The 21,881-nt window shown below is 42.0% G+C and overlaps 1 protein-coding gene across 13 annotated transcripts in view; it reads right to left on the minus strand.

Annotated features, from left to right (window-relative positions):
• Positions 1 to 21,881, minus strand: part of CACNA1C (calcium voltage-gated channel subunit alpha1 C) — a 433,754-nt gene that overhangs the window by 46,846 nt on the left and 365,027 nt on the right. For 11 of the 13 annotated variants that reach the window (XM_027658568.1, XM_027658551.1, XM_027658560.1 and 8 more), the window contains one exon: positions 10,844 to 10,927. In XM_027658568.1, coding sequence (XP_027514369.1) covers positions 10,844 to 10,927 — 84 coding nt within the window. Of the gene's footprint in view, positions 1 to 10,843; positions 10,928 to 11,563; positions 11,648 to 21,881 lie in introns of all 13 variants that reach the window. The other 2 variants (XM_027658520.1, XM_027658491.1) reach the window with 1 other exon arrangement.

Below are 21,881 nucleotides of genomic sequence, written 5' to 3' on the forward strand. Positions count from 1 at the left end.
CAACAGAGCCGGATGGAGACTAGACCAGGAGCAGTTTTTTCCAGGAAGGAAAGCCAGTAGCCTACCAGCTCTAAGATTCTGCATGCAGTGTTGCCAGGGTACATTCTTTGGCAAGCCCAAAGGCTCTAGGACAACGTGAAGATGAAAGAGCCATCTTGTGCTTTGATGAAGGTGCTTAAAGAGAGCGCACACGATGTCGAAAACAGGTGAAAGCCCAATCTGCCTTTGTTCAAAAGCACCAGGACTGTGGGTTGCAAGAGACTGTAGACAGAGGTGAACTGGCAGCCCCTGTCAATTTTGCACAATGAGTCTTTGCTCAAAGGAGGATATACAGAGATACCAGCAGCCCAAAGAGAGAATTTGTTATGGGCCATTTGACATTTGTAGCAGTTAGTATTTAACTCCCAGACTGTGTCTTTTCATTGCCTTTTGAATTAGAAAGTTATTTAATGTTGATGCAGAACATTTCCTAGGAAAAAACCAGCCTACAGACTTGTATTGGTTTTCTGTATGTTCATATGGGATACAATAAAGCCTATGAGCCATTCAGGGATTTGAAATGCCAATCACAGACACTATCAGGAAAACATCAGAGGTGGTCATGTGGAGACTGTGGATAGATCTTATGAAGCTACTGAGCTACATTTTTTTTTGTTCTACTCATCTTTCTGAGAATAAATTATTATTGATTTGATGAATTCTTTCATTAAAAAAAATGTAGGGATAGTTGAGATGATATGTAATGCTCACTGTGTGATTTACTATGTTTAAGTCTGGTCAAACAGTCGAGCCTCAAATTCCCTGTCTCTAAATATCAATTTATTTTAGTGTCTTTCTATTAACAAGTATTTCTTCACAGCTGAGGCATCTTTGCCTTCATGTCTGTTCAGCTTATGAAAAGATGCCACTTAATCTGGCTTTGGGTGAAGGAGATTTTCTCGCAGTCACTCAGGTGAGGCGCAGCAGGCAGCACTGCTGACTGTGTTCCCTGAGCTTAAAAGTGGATTTTGAGAGAACAACTGGGATGTGACCAGCTGGGACGTCCCATTACTCTGCAACAGCAATTAGAGCCAGTCATACTTTTTGGCCATCAATCAGCTGACCATAAGCAGCAATCCAGTCCCTACAGCTAGGTCATCTGGATGCAGCAGGGAATGGGCCCCATTTAGCAGATGTCTAGGAAGATATATGAAGCAGAAGTCATTTTGCTGGCATGTTGTGCCAGACAGTCTCCACTAAGAACAGACCACTGAGGAAAGGTAGGAGCACAGTCATTTTAAAAACAGATGTCTGGCAAGAAATAGAAAACCCAAAACCCTCTTATGATGTTTGCCTGGCTGGTGGATATGAGTGTAGGGGGAGCAGAGCATGAGCTAAATGAGGGTGCTATATTGACTATACTAGAAAGGGTAAAATTAGTTTATATGGGTTTACCTTTGATTACAAATCTGTCTGGATGGCAACATTCTCTTGCCTCCCAGCAAACCTCTCACAATCAGGTCTTTATTTAACATGAAGTCTGTGCATTTGGGTTTGCAGACTGGTGCCCATCAACATGCTGACCTGCTGCCAAGTGCCTGGCACAAATGGCCTCTCAAAGGGAAACAGCCCTTCCCCTGGACTGATGGTGTCTTGGCTGAAGACAGACAGAAAAAAATCACTGATACACTAGGCAGAGGGGAACTTATTACTGTCTTGCTGAAAACTACCCCTAGTGCTCCTGGGAATAGGAGACATGATCTCTGTTGCCCAAGTATTCAGCAAAATTTGGGGAAAGTCACTGGGGAGAAGAAGATGGAGGAGAAGAGAAAGTTAAAGAGGAAAACAAGTAAAATACTTCTGTGTGTCTTCCCTTCTTCCATCACCTTCATTGTTTTTTCATTGCAACCAGCAGTGCAATCGGGAACCAGTTGGCATTTCTCTGAATATGCATAATAGCACAAGATGGTGCCTGCAATGAGATCTTGTAGAACCAATGTTTAAAGCTTTTGTAATTTGCATGAAGAACAGAAGTTTTTGCAGCAACACTGAATGAGCAAAATATAGGGGACTGTGCCCTCTCTATGACTGCAATCTGCATGTGCAGAACAGCGATGCTGAAAAATTCCTTGGGCGTTCTCAGCAAGGTAGCTCTTAGAAAAAGGAGAATTAAATGCCAGAAGTCATCCTTCACTGCTTCAAAGAATTGCCTGAGATGATAGAACTAGATGGATTTGAACTCACCTGAGCACCTTTTTGACCATCTTCAGGGTGCTTAGGGAGCAATCATTAATTAACATTAATGTATTCAGAGACCATCTAAAGAATCAGTCAGAGATTTTTCTATGGGTTCATATAGAGATACAATCTCTATTAGAGTTCAGGGAAAGTTAAAAGAAACTTTTCCTAGGCAAAAGGAATGATTTATCCTGGCTAGCAAGCCAATGGAAAAATATAACTAGCTGGGGGTAGCTCTAATGTTTTTTAATTTGAGCGTTTTAACTAGCTTTGTGGAAAAACACATTGGAATTAAAAGGAAAATGAAATATAGCTCAAATATAGCTGTAATACATCACAGATGTTGATGCCAGAATGTTGTAGTGTTTTTTTGCTTCAAAGTGTGATAGATGTGATAGAAAAAATGACAAGTAAAATTAAATACTGGTCGGAAAATCTAGATGTAGGCTTTTTAAAGAGCTGTTTGTACTGAAATGTACACTTCACACACTTATTTCATTTTTGAACCAACACAGGACAAGATCTGTGGTTCTTTGTGTTTCTACTATTAGCTATTATTATTATTGTAACAATAATTTAGGGTCAAATAAGAAAACAGGGTTTCTTCTCTAAAGGCCTTGAAATCCACCAAGTTTTTGGGCATGTGAAAGCCTGCAGTAATTAAAAGCATAATTCACTCCTCAGTGCAGTGAGTAAGACACTGTGGTCCACCATTTTAAAGAGCTCTAAATATTTTCACTTAGAAGGACTCCAGACAGGTTTGTGCATCAACTTTTACACCTGTAGTGCTTACCTAAGCTTCTTTTTGCTGCTTTCACACTTAGCTTTTAAGAATTTGTTCTCCTGGATTCTTTATCTTTCCGTATTTTAATTAATTAAAATGTGAATGGTTAAATTTTTCCAGTAAGGCAAATATATTTTTGTGCTACTCTTAAGTCTCCCCTGCATTAAAAAGCATTCTGATTATTCCATGCACCTGGAACAATGTCAGGAGCCAAGTCTAACAAGTAGTTTTGTGGAAACCACAGTATTGAGGTATTTCCTCAAAACTGGGCAGTATGAAGAGTCTTTTAAAGTGGGAACTACCTGCCTCCTTCTTATGGTGCTAATATTGCTCGTAACAGCTCAAATACTCAGGTAAACCTAAGAAAAAGTCATTTGTATTTAGTATCCCCTTTTCTAAAAAAAATACATACTTTTTTCTGATTGTTCGTATTTTATATAGATTTTCTTACAGAAAAAGTTGTGCAGTTACCAAAATCACCTCTTTGAATGGGCAAATCACATTATGAACTCTGAAAATGCACTGAGAATACCAACATTTTAGAGACAAAAGAGGAAAAAAAAAAAAGAAAAAGAGGCCCCATCTTCATGACAAATATATACATAAATAAAAACAAAATAACCCTGTTCAAACATGGTTGTGGTCAGATAGTCATTCCATACTTCTTTCTCACCAACACAGGGTGAAAAATGTGCATTGGAATTGTTGAATAAGCATAGGAGGTTATCAAATTCAAATCAATCTAAGCCTAATCCAGGGAGGATTTGTTTAGGGCATCTCTTCTGATGTTCATCAAAGGAAAAACAAAGCACTAGCATTTGCCACTGCTACAGCTCACAACCATGCTTCAACGTGGCTTCCTACACACAGAAGCTGGGGCCACCGTGGTGCATTACCTGAATTGTTCTAGTGATAAAAACACCACCAGATACATTAAAAAAAAAAGCAAACTAAATCCACCCTCCCCTCCCCATCAATTTTATCAGTAGTAGTTGTTCCAAAAAGAAAACAAGTCACATATACATACAAATACACGCACACAGGGATAGCTCAGGACTACGTACAACTTCTAGGGTGGCAGCAGTAAGGGTATGACAACACGAGATGTCAAAAGAAGCCACTGTGCTTCTCCAGCCCTTTGCTACATAATTTGGAGGCCTCTGCTACCCAGATGGCATTTGAGAGAGAGAGAGAGAGAGGAGAGGGAGGGAGATGTTTTCTGCCTCTTCCAGAAGGTTTGGGTAAATGAACTTGCACGTTCTAGGAATTGCAAAGATTTGTGTCCAGTGGCAGCTGGTGGCCAAAATCTGAGCAGCAAAGGGCGTGGAAGCGGAGAGAACCAGACAGGCAGAGAAAGACAGACAGACACAGCGACAGATATGAATGCCAGTCCCAACTGAGGTGCAGGCTGGATGTATGTCGTCCTTCCACCGATCCTTGCTCCCATTGTGGGGGTGTGTGTGTACAGGGCTGTGCCGCAGGGCTCGGCCGCTCCGGTCCTTGCGCAGGCAGAACACCTGGGGGCAGTTCTGCCTGAATAAGGACTGCAGGACTTAAGCCACTGGTTCTCTGCCTTCAGACACATTGATTGAGGGTGAAAACGAACTCGTGAGGTTTAGTGTGGCTGGAGACGAGGGAGAGGAAAGCAAGGGAGAAAAGGAAGAAAGGCAGGGTGTGGGTTAAAAGGGAGAAGTGCAGGAGAAGGTAAGAGGGAGACTTAAGTATAGGCTGTCAGATATTCCAAAGAATGGGAGCAGGAGCCCATGGCAAATCATATGAAGCCTCTAGACACCAAAAGCAAGATGACTGTAAAAAAAGGCCCTATGCGCCTGGTTTAAGCCTGAGCTGTTTTAGTTCAGAAATAAAATAGCCTAAATAAGAAATCACTGCACAGGTCTCCAAGACTTGGGAGCTGAATGTTTTGGTATCTATCTGGCCTTACTGGATCAGTACTCAGGAATCAATCAAGCTGCAACCCTCTGCTGACTTCCTATCAGAGACTGAAAACCTTCTCAGAAGCACAAGATATAAAGTACTCAGCTCTCCTGATAGACAAACGCCAAACCACTACCCAGCAGGCTTGGGCACAACAGATCTGACTGATTATTTTAGGGCAAGTAATATAGCAAAGTGGGGTTTGGGTTTTTCTAACCTTCTTCCTAGGGGTGCTACTTCCTGAAGAACCCAGGTCCTATGTCTCCCAGATGCTACTACGGATCAGACCACACACAACATTGCACTCTCCTCCTGCCACCTCTCCCATTAAAAAACCTACCACTTCCATCAACTCTAAAACCACTCACAATGTTCACTCTTAGGAAAATGTGTGCTGCTACAGGAGGAGGGCATCTTAGGTAGGGAAATACTCCATTATTTCACAAAAGCCCACAGGTCACCCTATTCCTAACAGTTCTCATCTCATAACCATGCACACCTCCCTGGCTCCTCACATCTGCCGTATCGCATTGTGTACCTGTCACAGGTAACTCCTCCTCCTCTCTACCTCCTGCAGTGTTCACAGACACACTCAGACATGCAAGTATGGCCACTGAGTGGAAGAGGCAGGATGGACGCCAGTCCAGATGGTTTGCTCAGTCATCCTCATGCACTCCCAGACACAGCTGATGAACACAGAAGTACCCACACGTGCAGACACACTCAGTGGCACTGGCAGAAGCCCTCAGAGACAGGTTTGCAAGTAAGCACAAATCCTCCCCTCCTTGACATCCTTTCGAGACAGACAGACAGAATCAAACATACAACATCCCCACTGTCACTGGTACCTATACTGATGCTCCAGAGACACACATGCTCCCATCTGAACATGCCTCTGTAACTCTCACACATCCACACGCCATGAGCTGCCTGCTGCAGCTGGATTGGCAACCCCTCAGCTGGCCACAGGGCCACAGGGACTCATCTGGTTCAGTGGGCACTGCTATGAGCATTGCTTTGATAGCAAACAAAGACTCAGCGACACAGTATCTTTGGTCTGACACTGGCAGAAGAAAGGATGAAGGAAAAAGAACTCAATGAACCAAAACTTTTCTCTCTGGCTGAGGGGGAGGAGGTTACATTTACAGCTTTCCCAGTGGCACAGGGCCTGACCGTTTTTCTTTTGTCACTTTGGGCACTGTAGCACAGAGCGCAAATAAAACTTGATTTTCCCCTTTGATACAGAACAACAAACAGTAATGAGCCACTTTCTTTGCCTGGAGGAGGGGACAGCAGGCTGTCAGTCAGCTTTACAGTGCTCAACTCCAGGCTGTGTCTGCTGATGTGGAAAGGAAGGAAATGCAAGCCTGTGCCCTGGGCTGCTTCTGGGATGATATATTCCAAATTTGCTGGCTTTTATTCAAGTCCTATAGCATTTATTTCCTATTATAATAGATAGTAATATTTTTTACCATCTTAATGTTTTCTTCGAAGGAGCTTAAAGTGTTTTTTTAAACTCTAATGACAATACTTTCTTAACATAAGCAATAATAACAATGTTCAAGTCACTGATGGGAAGAAACATTGAATATTGCCAGAAAATTTTGAAAAAAAAAAATCAATCCTTATTTTGTGGCTAGGAAGTTAGTTGTGCAACAGTCACCGAGAGCAAAGCTCTGAAAATGCAGCTTCAAAGTCAGGCAATTTAAAAGTGAATTTGGCAGAAATTGTGTCCCTTTGAAGTTTTTAAACCCACCAGATTTTAACCTGCTCTGTGCCCTTGGCATTTACTCGGTTGTTTGAGATGCCTCTCCATGTGTCTGGGGGGCTGGCTGGGGTTCCTAAGCTGCAGTAAGCAAGTGGGCCCAACATGATGCAATTGGACTTATCACTTGACATATCTCCAGACCATGGAAGTGTTTTAAGTGAAAGCTTCCTAAATGACTCAGAAATGCTGAGGCAACCCGGGAGCCTACCTCACAAGCACATGCCTTCTCACTGTTTCTGAACGCACAGCCATGCTAACGAAAATACGCTGAGCTTGGCATGCAAGTGTTCACTCACCCCCAGGCATGCAGATGAGCATGCCTGCATTCAGAAAACTCTCAGGTACAAACACCCATCCCCAAAGTAAGACAGTCACGTCAGCTCAGAAAGCATGTTCATATTTCTCAGTTACACAACAACCCACATGTCTCCATCCACAACCGTTCACAACACAAATATATATGAAATACATATGCTCACATACACACTCTCTTTTCCCCACACGTGGATTTGTGCCTGTACACTCTCCCATGGATTTGTAGCCCATACACAGGCATCCAAACACACTCAGGAACATACAGTACAACCAATGGAGTGCACAGACAAAGACCCACCCATGCACACTCACATATATCTCAACGAAGGTTTTGGTCTGGGAAACTCCTTTTCGAGAAACAAAAATAAATGTCAAAAGGAAAAGAAAAACAACAAAACACCAAAAACAGAGCATGGGGAACTGCACAAATAAAAGCAAGCTCATACCTGCACACACACTGTGGAGGCTGACAACCAGTGTTCCACCCCTGCCCCCCAACTACAGCTGTGGCAGCTCAGCACCTGCTGGGTTTGCTTCCCCTGAATGCAAATGTCAGATGAACTTCACAGGGAGTTCAGGCTTACGTGTCTGTGACCTGTGCCCTAACTGACCACAATGAAAACTATCCCTTCTCTCCAAGAGCAGCACCTCCCAAGACCTTACCACAAAACACTCTTCAGCTTCTAAAGGAGCTGGGCAGAAACATTTTACCTGCGCCCGACTGGTCTAAACATCTCCTATTAGTGGAGCTGATTGGCATTTTAGGGTTTATTGTTTCTTTCCTTTTCATACTCCAGGTCTCTTGGAACAAGACAAGACAGTGTACGGAAACACACGGCAGGGTTTGCTCAAACCCACAAACAGCAAGAAAGCAACAAGCTCCTGAGGAGATTGGAGAAGTGTGTCTGATAAACTGCCTCACACTGCTTGGGAAGATGACACCCGTCCGTCCAAGATGGGCTGCTACTTCCAGAGCCCATTTTCTACAGATGTAACATACCAAGTGCTGCTAGCAGGAAGGGAATCTGACAGGACAAACCAACATACAAAACATTCTCTTATTCAATAAGGGTTACAAGTGCAAAGGGATTTCAGAACATTTCAGAACAAACTCCATCCATAGCTGCTGCTTATTTATCAGTGCATCAAAAGATTGTGCAAGTTTTTAGTAACAAACATTAGAAACTAGTAGCAAAAGACTTGCCTAGATAAAAAGAGAAGATTTAAACATGCCAGGTAACAAAAAGACGTGTGCAGAGATCTGTAAAACTGTATAGAAGGAAAGGATTCTTTAGAGGAAACAGGGGGAACCATCACACAATTCTCTTCGTAGCCCTTACTAAAAGAGTCAGGGTCACCCCTGCTGCCTCCTCAACTAAGACAGGAGATGGTTGGTTGGACAGACACACGTCCTTATTTTTCAATGACTTCTCTAACCAAAACGTGGATTCTGGGCCTTGGTTGAGATAAACTTGAATTTAGACAGGGAATGGAAAAGGGAGGGAGCCTTGTCAGTGGCAATTAAGCACACCACGATGGACAGCCCTGGAGACTGAAGATCAGAACAATCAGGAGCAGCATGACCGTCTCAACAAGATGCTGAGAATGAATATGATTTATACTGCTCAAATGTAGTGTCTGAGAGCTGGCTGTCTAGACAAACCTAACAAATCTAGACACTCACCAGTCACTGGATGGGCACCTCCAAAGAGCAATTAATTTCCCCTGTCACAGACATGTAAGGGGAGGCACCAGTGGGTCTGAGGAGGGCTGCATCTCTCCCCACCAACAAGAGGAGGCCCTGCTGACTGTCCTTCTCTCACACTGTGGAAGTTTAATGAGATGCATATCAAAGTGTCCTAACCCACGATGTAAAAAATTCTTTAATTTATAGGGAATTATCATGAATTTATTCAAAAGGATAAATGGATTTTCCCTGGATTTCTGCTCTATGATAGACCTCCATTTATTTATCAAAACGCAAGGATTTCCTTCCTTTCTGCTTGGAAGACTTTTGTATGGATTCAAATACATCAGTCAGGGAAGTCTTGTTGATGTTTAGTATGATTCATCTCCAGCTAACTGTACTTATTTCCTCCATTACCATCTACAGTTCTGTCTCTATGGATGAGAACTGAAATTTCCACAACCTGAAGGCTATTGCCAGGTTCCCTATTTAGTTTTCTTGTGACAAGCCTGGCAGAAAAAAGGCTTTAATTTCATTCTTAAAAATTAACAACTTTAACCAGCTGATCATTGTAACTTTTCTCTACAAAGTCAGCCTAATCCTAATATCTATCTAGTAAAAGGGTAACCAAAATAGTTTACAACATTCTGTGGGAAATGTTGTAAACAGCTTTTTGTGTCCAGAAAGCAGGACGTTTAAGAGATATGAAATAAAAGTTCCTTTTCAGTTAGAAACTACTTTCCATTCTCTCAAAAAACAAGGAAAATAAACTAGTTTCAAAAAAAAATATTTTATTTATTCTAAATCAAAATGTTACAGCTTGAATAAGTGTCCCTGCTTCAGAATTAAAGAAAAAAAAAAAGAAAAAAGAGGTTGAACAAAAATTAATCTAGAACCAAGATATGAAAATATTTTATTTGGACGTTTTTTCAAAGTGTTGCCTACATTTTTTCTCTAAACACAGCACTGAGTGAAAACTATGCTGTCACTTTTCTGCTTGCAATGGATTGCCTCTACAGTACACAACAATTCCAAGCTGTAATATTTATTCAACAGCCACATAATTTTGAAAATTCATGACTAATTTGCTCTCCTCTAACATTTTTACAGCAATTTTCCTTCAATATTTCTATTTGTCTGGCCTTTATAAGTTGGATATTTGAGTGCAATTTTTTTCTGTGCTCATAAATCCATCATAGTCTTTCTTTTGGGAATCTCTGCGTTTCCTACCTGTCCTTTGTCTATTTATCCTATAATTCTGTATCCATCCACCTCCAAGAAAATAGACAGAGGAAAACATTTGGCTGATGTGATTTATGTCTTGAACATCAGATGCTTATTTCAGTCTCCGTGGCTCACTCAATCCTTCACCTGTCTGCTGAGATGGGCACCAGTGGGGCCAATCAGTGTCAATTGTGCCAGTGGAATTTGAGAGATGGAGCAAATCAGGTTGCAAATGCCCAAAAAAATGGGTTGGAACTCTAGCGCTTTATTTTTCTTTGGTATTTTGGCTTTGTTTTTATTTTATCTACCTTTTTTTTTTTTTTTTTAAATTAGAAACTGAACATTAGGAGAAGGTTCCTCTAAACAGAGGTGATTTGGTCTTTATTTCTTTTGGAGGAAGCCTGAGTGAGGAGGCACAGGGAGTATTCCTGGTTTGGTTCCCGCAGTTCCACCTCGAAAGAACTGACCTTTATCTCTCTGTGGGGTGGAGAGTATTGAACTGCCATGGGAAGCAAAGCATAACACTGGGTAGACCAAAGTGCTGGCCTGGGACTATTCTAGCAGCTTCCCATGGCACAAATAGCCTTTTCACTTACACTCCACGTTTCCCATCACTTTTCCTGCTATACAGTTTAATTCATGCCAGGCGGATTATGAAGGGAAGAAAATGATGCAACAGTCAAAAAAGTCCTTTAAGTCGTTCCAAAAATTAAAACAGAACCAAACCAAACAAAACGAAAAAAAAAAGAAATATAAAAAATAAAGAGTTTCAAAACTAAACAAAAAGTTCTGAAAATAAACTCAAAAGAAAGGAGAAAGGGGGAGGGGGAAAAAAAAATAAAATAAAAAGAACCCGGGAAAGGCAAATGAATGTTAGAGCAGGCACGATCATGGACAGACGCCAGCTACTTACGTTCACCTCGGTGATTGCTATATCAACAATGCTACCCACAACAATCAAGGCGTCAAATGTATTCCATGCATCACAGAAATAGTGCTGCATGTGGCAGAGAAGCCAAGGAGAGAGAGAGAGAGAGAGAAAGGAAGGAAGAAGAAGAAAGAATGAGAGAGAGAGAGGAGGGAGAGAAAGAGGGAAAGGGAGAAAAGAGGGGAAAAAAAGTAAAAAGTAAAATAAAATAAAATAAAAAAAAAAACGAAACGAAACAAAACAAAAGCATGAAAGAGGGAGAGAAGAGGAAAAAAAATAAGAAAAGAAAGAGGTTACGTGGGCATATTAAATAGTCTCTTACCACTCTACAGTATTGGTTGCTCAAACCTCTGTTACATTTCACATGATGGAGGGTATCAACAAAAGCCTGGTTAGTCAGAAAGTTACACTCAAACATGTCTACCTTTTGGAGGGAAAAAAAGCACACACACCCCAAACTCTGTGCGCTTTCACCAGTCACAGCCTTGGGGTGAGCTATGACAAGTGAAAAAGAAGGAGGCATTTCCCCCCCTCCTTTTTTTTTCCCTGGGAGAAGGAGAAGGACGACGGCAAGTTCAATAAAAGCATGACTAGAGGGAAAAAAAACAGAAAACAAAAAGAGAGAGAAAAAAAGAGAGAAAGAGAGAAGGAACGGCAGAGGAGGAGGAGGTGGTGGTATCCTGGGGAGGGTAGAGTAATACTCACATTAGTTTCACTGAGAATGACGTCTATAATGCTGCCAATTACGATGAGGAAGTCAAAAACATTCCAAGGATCACTAAAGTAACCCTACATAAGGAAGGGGCAGGCAGGATGGGGATTAAAAAGGAATGTTAGACAGACAAAAACAGTTCAAAATTATCATTAGAATTACTGCCCTGAGACCTCAGGGGGTTTTCCTCTCAAGTCTAGTTGTTTCGTCTCAAGCTGTAGCCCAGGCCTGGGTTCCCTGACTTGAGTGAGCAGCCCCCATTCAGCTAATGTGATGCCAGGGCAGTCACTCCTCCCATCTGACTCTGAGACAGGGGCTGAAGGGAAGTCACAGAGATAATTTTGAGCATGGCTGCTCATAGGAGCCAGGCTTGCAGGACCAGCTCCTCCAGATATCTCGATTTCTAGCAACACAGTACCCTTCTCCATTTGACTTAGATTCATCTGGTGGAGAGTACAGGAATGGTGTCATGTGGTTCTCTCAAGAAATGGATCCCCTTATGCCAGTGTGAGTATCAATCCACCAGTCCACATTCCAGATGTAAGGCTCTGTCCACAGGGAACAGCTGGCTGCTGCGTCACAGTGGAGGAGAGGGCACAGTCGAGCTGGGAATGTGTTATTTAAATCTCACCACAATGTGTATTATGACAATCATTAGCCTAACATTTTCTATTACTAATGCTTTAGCTCTTGTCTTAAGAATACAGAGCAGGACTGGTATTTCTGTTACTCTGAAAGCATGTCTGCACCACAAAATGAGGGTGTGAATGTAGCCTGGCACATCCCAGCAGGAAGGGGTAAGAACGGGAGCAAAGCTGGCTTCAGCATGTGCTCAGAGCAGACCTGTTGGTCCCTCATGTTAAAGATAGTGCTCCAGCAACACTGTCACATTAGCTGCCCAGGACAAGCTACAGCAGATCACTCCAAGGGCTATCTTAAACATCCCATTGTCCTAAGCAGAGCTCAGGAGATGCTAATCAGCACTGCTTACTATCCCCATCCTGCATAATTTTTGGCTGGGTAGGCTGTAAGGATCAGGATTCTTTTGAAAAAGGTTCTGTTCAGCCCAGAAGATGAACTTCTGTATGTAAATTTCCTGTACAATGTCACAAGCAAAGAAAATTGGTCTTCGCTCACTGAACACCTGTGCCAATCTCTTCCCCTTGTTCTGCAGTCTTTAAAAGAGGCAAACATACAGAATCCTCCATAGTCCTTTGGATTTGTGTTTGGTTTTGTTAGCATGGGCTAATCTGACCTCTCTGTTTCCCAGCTGCAGCATGTCTCCAGTGAGACTGAACCCGAGCTGCACTGTGACTACTATTCTTAGTCAAAGAGTCAGGTCATGGGTAAAGTGTGAGTCTGTGTTCCCAGGCAGTCTTGCAGAAAGTAAAAAGGAGAAAAGAAAAAAAAAATTAAGAAAAAAAGAAAAAAAAGAAAGAAAAAAATTATCTCAGTACTGGCACTGTACAAAGTGAGGCTTGGGAGCCTCAAATTACTGTGGGTTCAACCATCACATGGAGCAGGCACTGGTAAAAAGTGTCTTTCTAAGTGCTGAAACACTGCCTCCAGGACACTTTGAGACTCACAGTTATGAACAGCATTACACTTGGGGCAAGGAAAGAAAAAGAAAAAGAAAAGATGAAGCAAAACAAAAAGCCACTGCCTGGTTGGTTTCACACCAGTGAAGGGAGCTGGTAGAGTGGACTCTGAAATCCTCTCCTCAAAACCAGGCTTCATTCTACAGCCTGTTCTTAGCAGTTCTACACTGGGAAGAGTAATCATCCTAGGGCTACACATTACTACACAATTAGCTACAACAGGGAAGAAGGAAATAGGAGCAAAAGCAAATTCAGAGAATATTATTATTCAGTGTTCAGCCTAGAAAATACACAACAAATATTAGAATGAATTCAGCAGTGATGTCCAGCATCATTAGCAATCAGAAGGACCTGGAATAAAACTGTAATTAGACTTCACCAAGAGGAAGGGGAGGGAGAGAACAGCAGATTAAATTGTAGAGGCAAATGCATTTGGAATAAATAGAGGACAGACACAGATCATACAGAGTTACAAAAAGTGCCTTTGCAGCCTGATGCGACCTTGGCAAACAGTAAACTTGCAGGATCAAAGAATAGAGTAGAAGACAACAGACCCAATCCTTCTGCCCCTGTCCATGTGCACAGTCCTGCTGAAGGCAATGGCACTGCTCACATGCGTTCAGTAGCATGGTTCTCTTTTATTTCCTCTCAAATGCATAGTTTAGGAATTATTAAGGATTTCAACAGTAATTTAAATGACTCAAAAATCCCCAGAGTCTGGTTTTGGGCAGTTACAAATATAAAGATCCCAAACATGTTGTTTAGGTTTTGCCCATGAAAATGATGACTTTTAATGATTTTTAAGTCTGTGGTTTTTTTTGCTGTGATTGGCATCATACTGCAAAGTATGTTTTTGGTGTAACCAAATCCACAATTTCTTTTTACTGAGCAGCTTCTTTTGTAGAGCCCAATAGTCTTTGCTGCTGGTAAAACCAGCATTTGCTGTTGATACAAAACCCAGGTGACAAGCAGCATCAAATCCTGTCCTCAGATGACCACCAAAGCCAGTAAATTAAATATTGCTCCCAGCTGTAGCAATACAGCCTCACTGGATGCAATGACACTGCACTGACAGAGTTGGCACATCTCAGGAGAGATTCAGGCCTGGAAAGAAAAGGTTCCTTTTACATTGCCATCAAAAAATAGCTGCTTTGGACCTTTGTGACACCACGGTGTATCTGGAGTCACTCTGCTAACTTCAGTAGTGTTGCTCCAGATTTACATAGGAAGCTCTTTCTCCTGGGATGCTCTGCTGAATCTCATCAGCCAGTTCCTTGCTTGAAAGTCATGGGCTTGTCTGCTCTGGAAGCCCAGAAAGAGCATTATCGTGGCTGTAAGGTGAACTCAGAGAGCTCTTCCTCCTGTAGGAGCCTTCCAGAGAGGAACCATGGATATGAATGCAGTTTTACTCAACCCCACATCCAATATACCAGTGTTGAATTAAGGAAACACATGAATTTTAAAACCTTCCTTTCCTCCTCACCTGCTCCCTCTGTGTTTCAAACAGAAGGGTGAAAAATAGGAAGATATTATTTACAGTAAGAAAGCTCAAAGAAACAGAGAACACAGATGCTTCATTTGTGTGGAAAGGTAATGGGATCCTTCCTTGAAAAGCCACCCACCCTCCTTAGAGACATTTACCTAGGAATGGCCATGTGGTTACTTAGCTTTGGCTCAGACCTCATAATCTTGTCAGGAGTTATGAGTACATATCAGGAGTGAACTACACCCCTTTGGGACTTGCCTCCTGTGACCTCAAAGGACCTCTTCAAGCCACATTCCTCACTGGAGTGTACCAGGGTGGCTAATGAAAGACAAGCTGAATGAAGAAAGAGCTTTCACTCTAATAAAGAGGTTGTATTTCCAAAATATTTTTCCCACCAGAAAGTTCTGTATACTTTTCCCAAGAGGGTGGAGGTCTGACTGGAAATGAATTGATGGCACTGTTTGTTTTTGCAGTACAGGAATTTAGAGTGTAATACCATATTTTACCCTTAAAGGGAGATGCTTGACCCTGATTTAGCTGTATAATTGCATGCCACATAATGGCATCCTCAGGGGTTTATTGGTGAATGGTAGTCACCCTCTCTTGTGGGATATCTTTGGAGATCCATGAAGCTTTTGGGGAGAAAAGAGGACAGAGAGAGACCAGGAGGATTGGACTGAATATTCAGAAAGCATGAAATAGCCCCACCAGAAGAGCATATTTTTTCCCCACTTTTTTTCCCCCCAAAGGTAGCAAATGATAGTGTATCACCATATGATCAATAAATTAATGAAAGACTGAGCATAAATACGCAGTAGCTGACTGGAATGGAATCTCATTTGTGCAAGAGGAGCAGACATCGTAACATTTCAGAATGAGTATGCCAATCATTTTTAGGTCTCCTAGTTGCTGAGATTATCTATCAAAGAAGCTAAGGTTTATTTTGGTACTTACGGAGGCATTGAAATCTCTGGACACCATTTCTGTTATTTTTTTTGTGAATATGAGATCCTAAATGTGGTATCTATGAAGCCTCAACAATAGCAGGGAAAATTGCCCACTGGAGTCTACCTGAAGCTCAGAGTCACCTGGGGCCCATAATAAGAGTATGTGGTAGCTGAAGTGCTGTGCATCCACACTGAAGCACAGAAATCCTCAGGGGAACGGTGCTGTTGAGTCATGGTATCAGTTGGATATGAGCATCCAGCCTGTGGGATCTGCAGGGCCACTTGTGTGTTAACTGATGTGTAGTTATTTATCTGCTTAGTCCCAGGTTTTCATTTCTGTCTCTTATCAGGTGGCTGCCAAAATTTAACAAAACCCTCTGAGAAAAAAGTCTCTAAAGATGAAGGGCACAGCAAGGTCAAGGCTGTTCACTGGGTGGGATCTGAATGTAGGTCAGATGGTCCCCAGTGGAAGACGATGTTGCAATGTTATAGGAAAAAAGGGAAAGACATGCATGCATGTATGTATTTATGATACAGAAATGAAGCATTGAGGAGGAGAAACTAAGACATACAGAAAACTATGCCACCTAAAAGGAAAGCAAACTACAGGAGAACCTTGCTACCACTTATCTGAAATAACCCTGCATGCTAAAACAACAAAAAGAAGCATCAATCTTAATCAGATGGAAAAAGTATATAGGAAGGAGAGGAAGGGGCTGATACCCTGGTATACCATGTGATTTCTTAGTGAAGTTTTCCCGCTGATTGCAAAGGGTACCAAAGCAGACTTTGCCAGTGATTTGCAAAATGACATGAACTGCTAGTTTGGTTGATGGTTGGTTAGTATGTGAATTTGTATCTGAAAATGCTGCAGGCTATTTGAAGCTGTGAGAGTTGGTTCTCAGACTTCATTAAAACAGGCTTTCCCTGAAAGTATTTTTGCAAAAGAGGCAGTTTCATCACAAAATGGTATAGACTCAAGCGACATTTACACACTACCATGACTCTTGGCACAACCTCTCACAGCAGATTTGAGGGATTTGCGTGTATCCTAACATGCAAAACAATCTTATAAAGCTACAATAGCTCCTGACACCGAACAGAGATGTGTGTCAGATGCAAATTCTGTTATGCTAAAATACCATTTAGCCATAACAGCAATCAGGGAGATTAGAAGAACCTAATAGAGAAGGAATAAAGTGGAGGGTGCAGCTGCTTGGAGCTCCTGACAGGCTGCAGGAAAACAGCATCTATTTGCATACTATCTATCATCTCTCATCCACTGATGGATTAATTCTGAGGCACAGAGTCCCTGCAATTCACCTACCAGTCACTGTAATGAGTCACTGCTGCAGGGAATTAAACAAGGCCCCCCTGTACTCTGTCAAATCTTTCTGTAGACAGGGAAAGAGAAGAGGAGCTTTTCATCTCTTTAGACTGTTCTGAAGAAACTTCATAGCTCTCTGCTTATTCCATAAGAAAACAAGACCAACTTGCAGACCAAAGTAGATGCTCAAAAATGTTGATATTTTCCTTTGTACTCCCCCATTCTTTTTCATGCTCTCTCACAATGAAGGCATTGGTGAAAGCAGACAGGTGTCTCTTGAGGTCTGAGGGCCTGCTTGAATATCCTGAACACAGAAAGAATGGAGTTGGAGGACCTGAGTGACCCTGTGATCTGGAAAAAGATCTCAAATGGTTATTTCTAGGTCACTGTGACAAAACTGAGGTATCTTGTTACTGACCACCTTGAAGTGGACACGTTCTGATTATTGTTTGAGATCCTGCAGGTCCTAAAGCAAACTATGGGTCTCACCTCTGCTTCTGGTGAACAAATATCTCCATCACAGGAAAAAAACCCACTGCCTGAACCAAGGTCCTCAAGCTACCATTTGACAAATCTCAACATTTATGGAGGCTGGAACTATTGAATCTCTTGTGTCAAAACAGGCTCTTTTTTATGGTCTCCATGCCTACTGATAATTGACAATGTTGGAGGGGTCTTGCCTAGAAAAGACTGTATCATATCTGATCTGTGAACTGAGATTTTAATTTCCAGACCTTGCAAGCCAGTTCATTTCACCAAAATTGTATTTTCTAGATGGTCCCATGAGTCCCTCCATGCTCATCTACATAGACTCATAGAATGGTTTGGGTTGGAAGGAACCTTAGAGATCATCTAGTTCCAACCTACCTGCCATGGGCAGGGACACCTCCCACTAGACCAGGCTGCTCAAAGCCTCATCCTGCCTGGCTTTGATCACTTCCAGAGTTGGAGCATCCATAACTTCTCTGGGCAACCTGTGCTAGTGCCTCACCACCCCCATTATGAAGAATTTCTTCCTAATACCTCATCTAACCCCACCCTCTTTCACTCTAAAGCCATTCCCCCTTGTCCTGATACTTCGTGAACTTGTAAAAAGACCCTCTCCAGCCTCCTTGTAGGCCTCCTTTAGGTACTGAAAGTGGTGGCACTTGGTGTCACAGTTATCTTACATCTCTCTGTACTTAATTTACTGTGAAGTGGCTGGTAGTACACAAGCTCTCAGCCATGGGGAAGGTTTGAAGTGAGGCATTATGGTCCCAGGTCCTCCAAAGGCTGGGAAAGAAGCACGGCAAAGACAATATGGAAGCATTTATTATGAAAGCATCTCTTAGACATAGCAAAGATTGTGCTTCAAAGCAACATGCTGAGAAGGCCTGAGGAAATCATAACAGTAAAACATGCTGAAGCTGGATGATTCAACCAGTTGATCCTGATGTAATTTTTCGGCCTGGATTGCTTTTAGCTGCATTTGAAGGAAGGGTGAGTAATGCCTCAGAACAATAATGCCTAAGGCCTCTTTGATATAAGTGCATGAAAATGGAGGCAGAATAACAGGAAGCTCTCTTATAAATTTTGCTGTCTACTTATAAGATAAGATAAGCATTCCTGACCTTCCTACAGGTATATTGTGGTACAGCAATACCCTATGGGGGATTGGGCCCTCTTCTTCATGAACAGTAAGCACATTGCTATCATTTAACAATTACTGCCCTTCAGTCAGAAACCAGACTTGTTCCCAGCAAAGAGAAACAAAATCAGCACCAGTTTTACTGGAAAGACTGAAGTGAATGTGATGGCTTGCTATGTCTGAACTGATCGCTTATCGCAGAATGCATTCCACGAGAATTTTGCTGTCAAACTCCATTTTGAAGAAGCTGCAAATGCTTTCAATTTCCAAAGACTCTGGAAGGTCTAGAAAAAGCATGTTTTGATGAGAGCCAACAAATAACTCTTGAAGGCAATAAACCAAAACAGCAATGTGAAAGAGTCCTGTGAAAAGAGCTAAAGGATGGGCTTGGCTGCTTAAGATACTCTGCCTTCTAAATTTGGACTGACATCCCAGCGCAGGGAAGAATGATTCAAAAGAAGTAAAACTCAACCTATCAGAAAAGAAGTGAGGCATTTTCAGAGTGAAGAGTCACTTAATGTTGTGGCAAGATGAGACAGTGGCAAGTAATGGGTGAAGTAGCATTCTGAATATGGGGCAGGACTTGGAATAGCTTCCCTGTGTCCGTATGCAGCATGGGAAAAGGCTGTGGCCTGCTCAGACATGGTTTGCTGCATGTGTAGTGGATACTGACTGGCAGAAAGACAGAATGTTGAAGAAACAGGGCAGTAGGTACGAGCAATAGGTTTTTGCATATTTTCTTTTTTTTTTTTGTAAGTTATCTCTATTTTCATAAAAGGCTGAATTTTATATGGATTGGAGTAGTTAATAAAATTATGCTCATTATTATTTTATTTTACCCATCAATCATAACTTTCCAAATGAGGATGGTTACTCTCATTTTACTCTTGGGGAAGCAGAAATGTAGAAAACTCATGTCTCCAAGGTCTATAAAAAACTGAAGTCTCCAAGGCACGATAGAGAAATCAACTCTCTCAGACTTCAGTCAGGTGACCATTTATCATAGAAATGTCACTTTCTAACATGATGAACGGCTCTTAATAGGCGCTGTCTCACAGTCTGTATTCTGGTATCGTTCCTCTCCGAAGAGAAGATTCACATCAGTGAGAACTTTTTGACCCTTCGAAACAACCTCACACAAAGTGATAGAGGGTTGGGATTTTTTGTCTGAGAGTGAGAGCAAGTCACTTTTCCCTGGAACTGTTCCCTTTACATGCTGTTGCTGACGCTGCTGATGCTGTTGTGAATGAGACCCCGGTTCACCATCCCACTGGGCTTTCAAGACTGCGCGAATAATTTTCTGTATTAAATAATTAAGTGTAATAGCTAATACACTGCTTCCCACACTGTTGCATTGTGCAGTCATATAATTATTTTGGATCATTTATAATGACATTAAAACCCCCAAGTGCCAGACTGAAAATTCATCTGTCATAATGTTGCAGCAATATGCAGATTCTCTGGGTACATTTGCTGTGAAGGAAAAGGTCCTCTATCATTGAAGCTCTTATACAGCTCTTCTAACAGTCTTTTCTGCCTACTGAATTCTCCACTGATCCTCCAGAAAGCTGGAGGATTGCACTGCTCTGGCTGATCAGGGTTAGATATTTCACACATTCTCTATAGAGGATCTCTTTGTGTGCAGAGAATTGCTGGCCTTGTCCTCCAAGAAAGAGAAGATCCTGCATTTAAACCACAAAGGTAACATGGGAAGCAGCAGATCAAACAGCCCTTTCTGTCCCTCACCACCTGTTTCTGCTTCCACATGAAATGACAAGATTTTTTTCATGAAGAAGGAAGTTTGTTCTGCATACTCATTTCATTCTTGGCCTCTTTCTGGGGGCACCGATAAAGAAACCAAACGAGATCCACTCTGCTCATGCCTTTCTGCCAGATACATTTTCCACAACAAAATGGGAGAGAGGCTAGTATACTTCATACAGGATGCCAACCAGGCATGTCAGGATGCTGACAAGGAAGACTTTGATGCTTCCTGACCCAGATTCAAGGAGAGGTATGAGCTACGATTTACAGTGGAAGTTTCATTTCTCATCATCCGCCTTGTTTCTTGTGTTACATTCACCTACCAAGTGTTTTTCACACTGTATGACTTGCTTAGGTGGAGTCACGCCTATGCCATCTCAGAATATAAGCATATGCACAATAGAAAAACTTTAGTCTGGCACTACTTTCTTCTCTTTTAAAGTGTTTGGAATGACCAGATTTCCCCTCCCACGCACACTTAGGAGCTGGTGAGGATCTCATCTCAGTGAAATCTAGAAGCCATCAAAGAGGATTCCCAGTGCTTTCATATGATAGAGAAGGCAGTTATCTGCTTGGTAACTCCTCATTTGTGGCAACTGTTGCTAAATCAACCCCATCCCTGGGAATTCTATTGCAAATTTTATTTTTCTGTATTAACTGAAAGATTTGTTGTTAGAGGCTCTACTTGATGGGCCAACACTCTGAAACACCAGGATTTGGTTCCTCTTCCTTTAAATATCACTGCATTGCAACCTGTTGGCAGCACAGATTCCTGAGTAGTTTCTATTTAATGCCTGGAATAACAAAACCAGATGCTTTGACCCTTGGCTAGTGGGGTGTCCTTCCATATTCTGTGAGAAAGCCTCAAAGCTGAGCTGTTGTGAGAGTGCTGTAGCACAGACTGTTACAAGAGGCTCAGTTGCTTCCTTAGCCTCTATTTTTCTTCCTTTTCCTGGGCACATGGGCAGATAGAAATTCTGTCAGGCAAGCAGCATCCAGGAGCAAGTCTCTCCCTGATGACTGTGGCAACCCATCTGTGCCAAACCCACTGGTGGGTCATCCTGGATGACCTGGTCATCCATGTCCAAAATAATTATTCCAAGTATTTCTTCACACCAAAGTCACCTAAACGTGCTGCTCTGACATACAGTACTTGTAGTATTTAATTTCTTAGAAAGGGTTTGAAAAGAGACTCATTCTTCCTCCCAGATCTGTGGACATGAAAGAGAATATGGTCAAGTCTCCACATGATATGTATGCTATGCAAAATGCATGAAACTCCTCACAGACAGATAATCATAGTAAAGAGAAAGCAGAGGAGTGACTAATGAAAGGTTAAGATTTTTTTTCCCCCTTTTCTTAGTTTATTTCCAAAACCCTTGAGGCTGATTCAGCAATTTCTTGAGAGCCTTAGACTGACTGCACACATGCAAGGCAGTGTCTGGTTGGGCACTACAAAGATCTCAGAGATTTCTGGTCCTCTGGCTCCAGCTGGGCTTCTTGGAGCAACTGAGATTAATTCCAGCTGGGATACTGGTTGTATGGAAGATCCAGAGAAACAC

Source organism: Corapipo altera, unplaced genomic scaffold (genome assembly GCF_003945725.1).
Source record: "Corapipo altera isolate COAL_440 unplaced genomic scaffold, ASM394572v1 1, whole genome shotgun sequence".
NCBI classification, from domain to species: Eukaryota; Metazoa; Chordata; class Aves; order Passeriformes; family Pipridae; genus Corapipo; species Corapipo altera.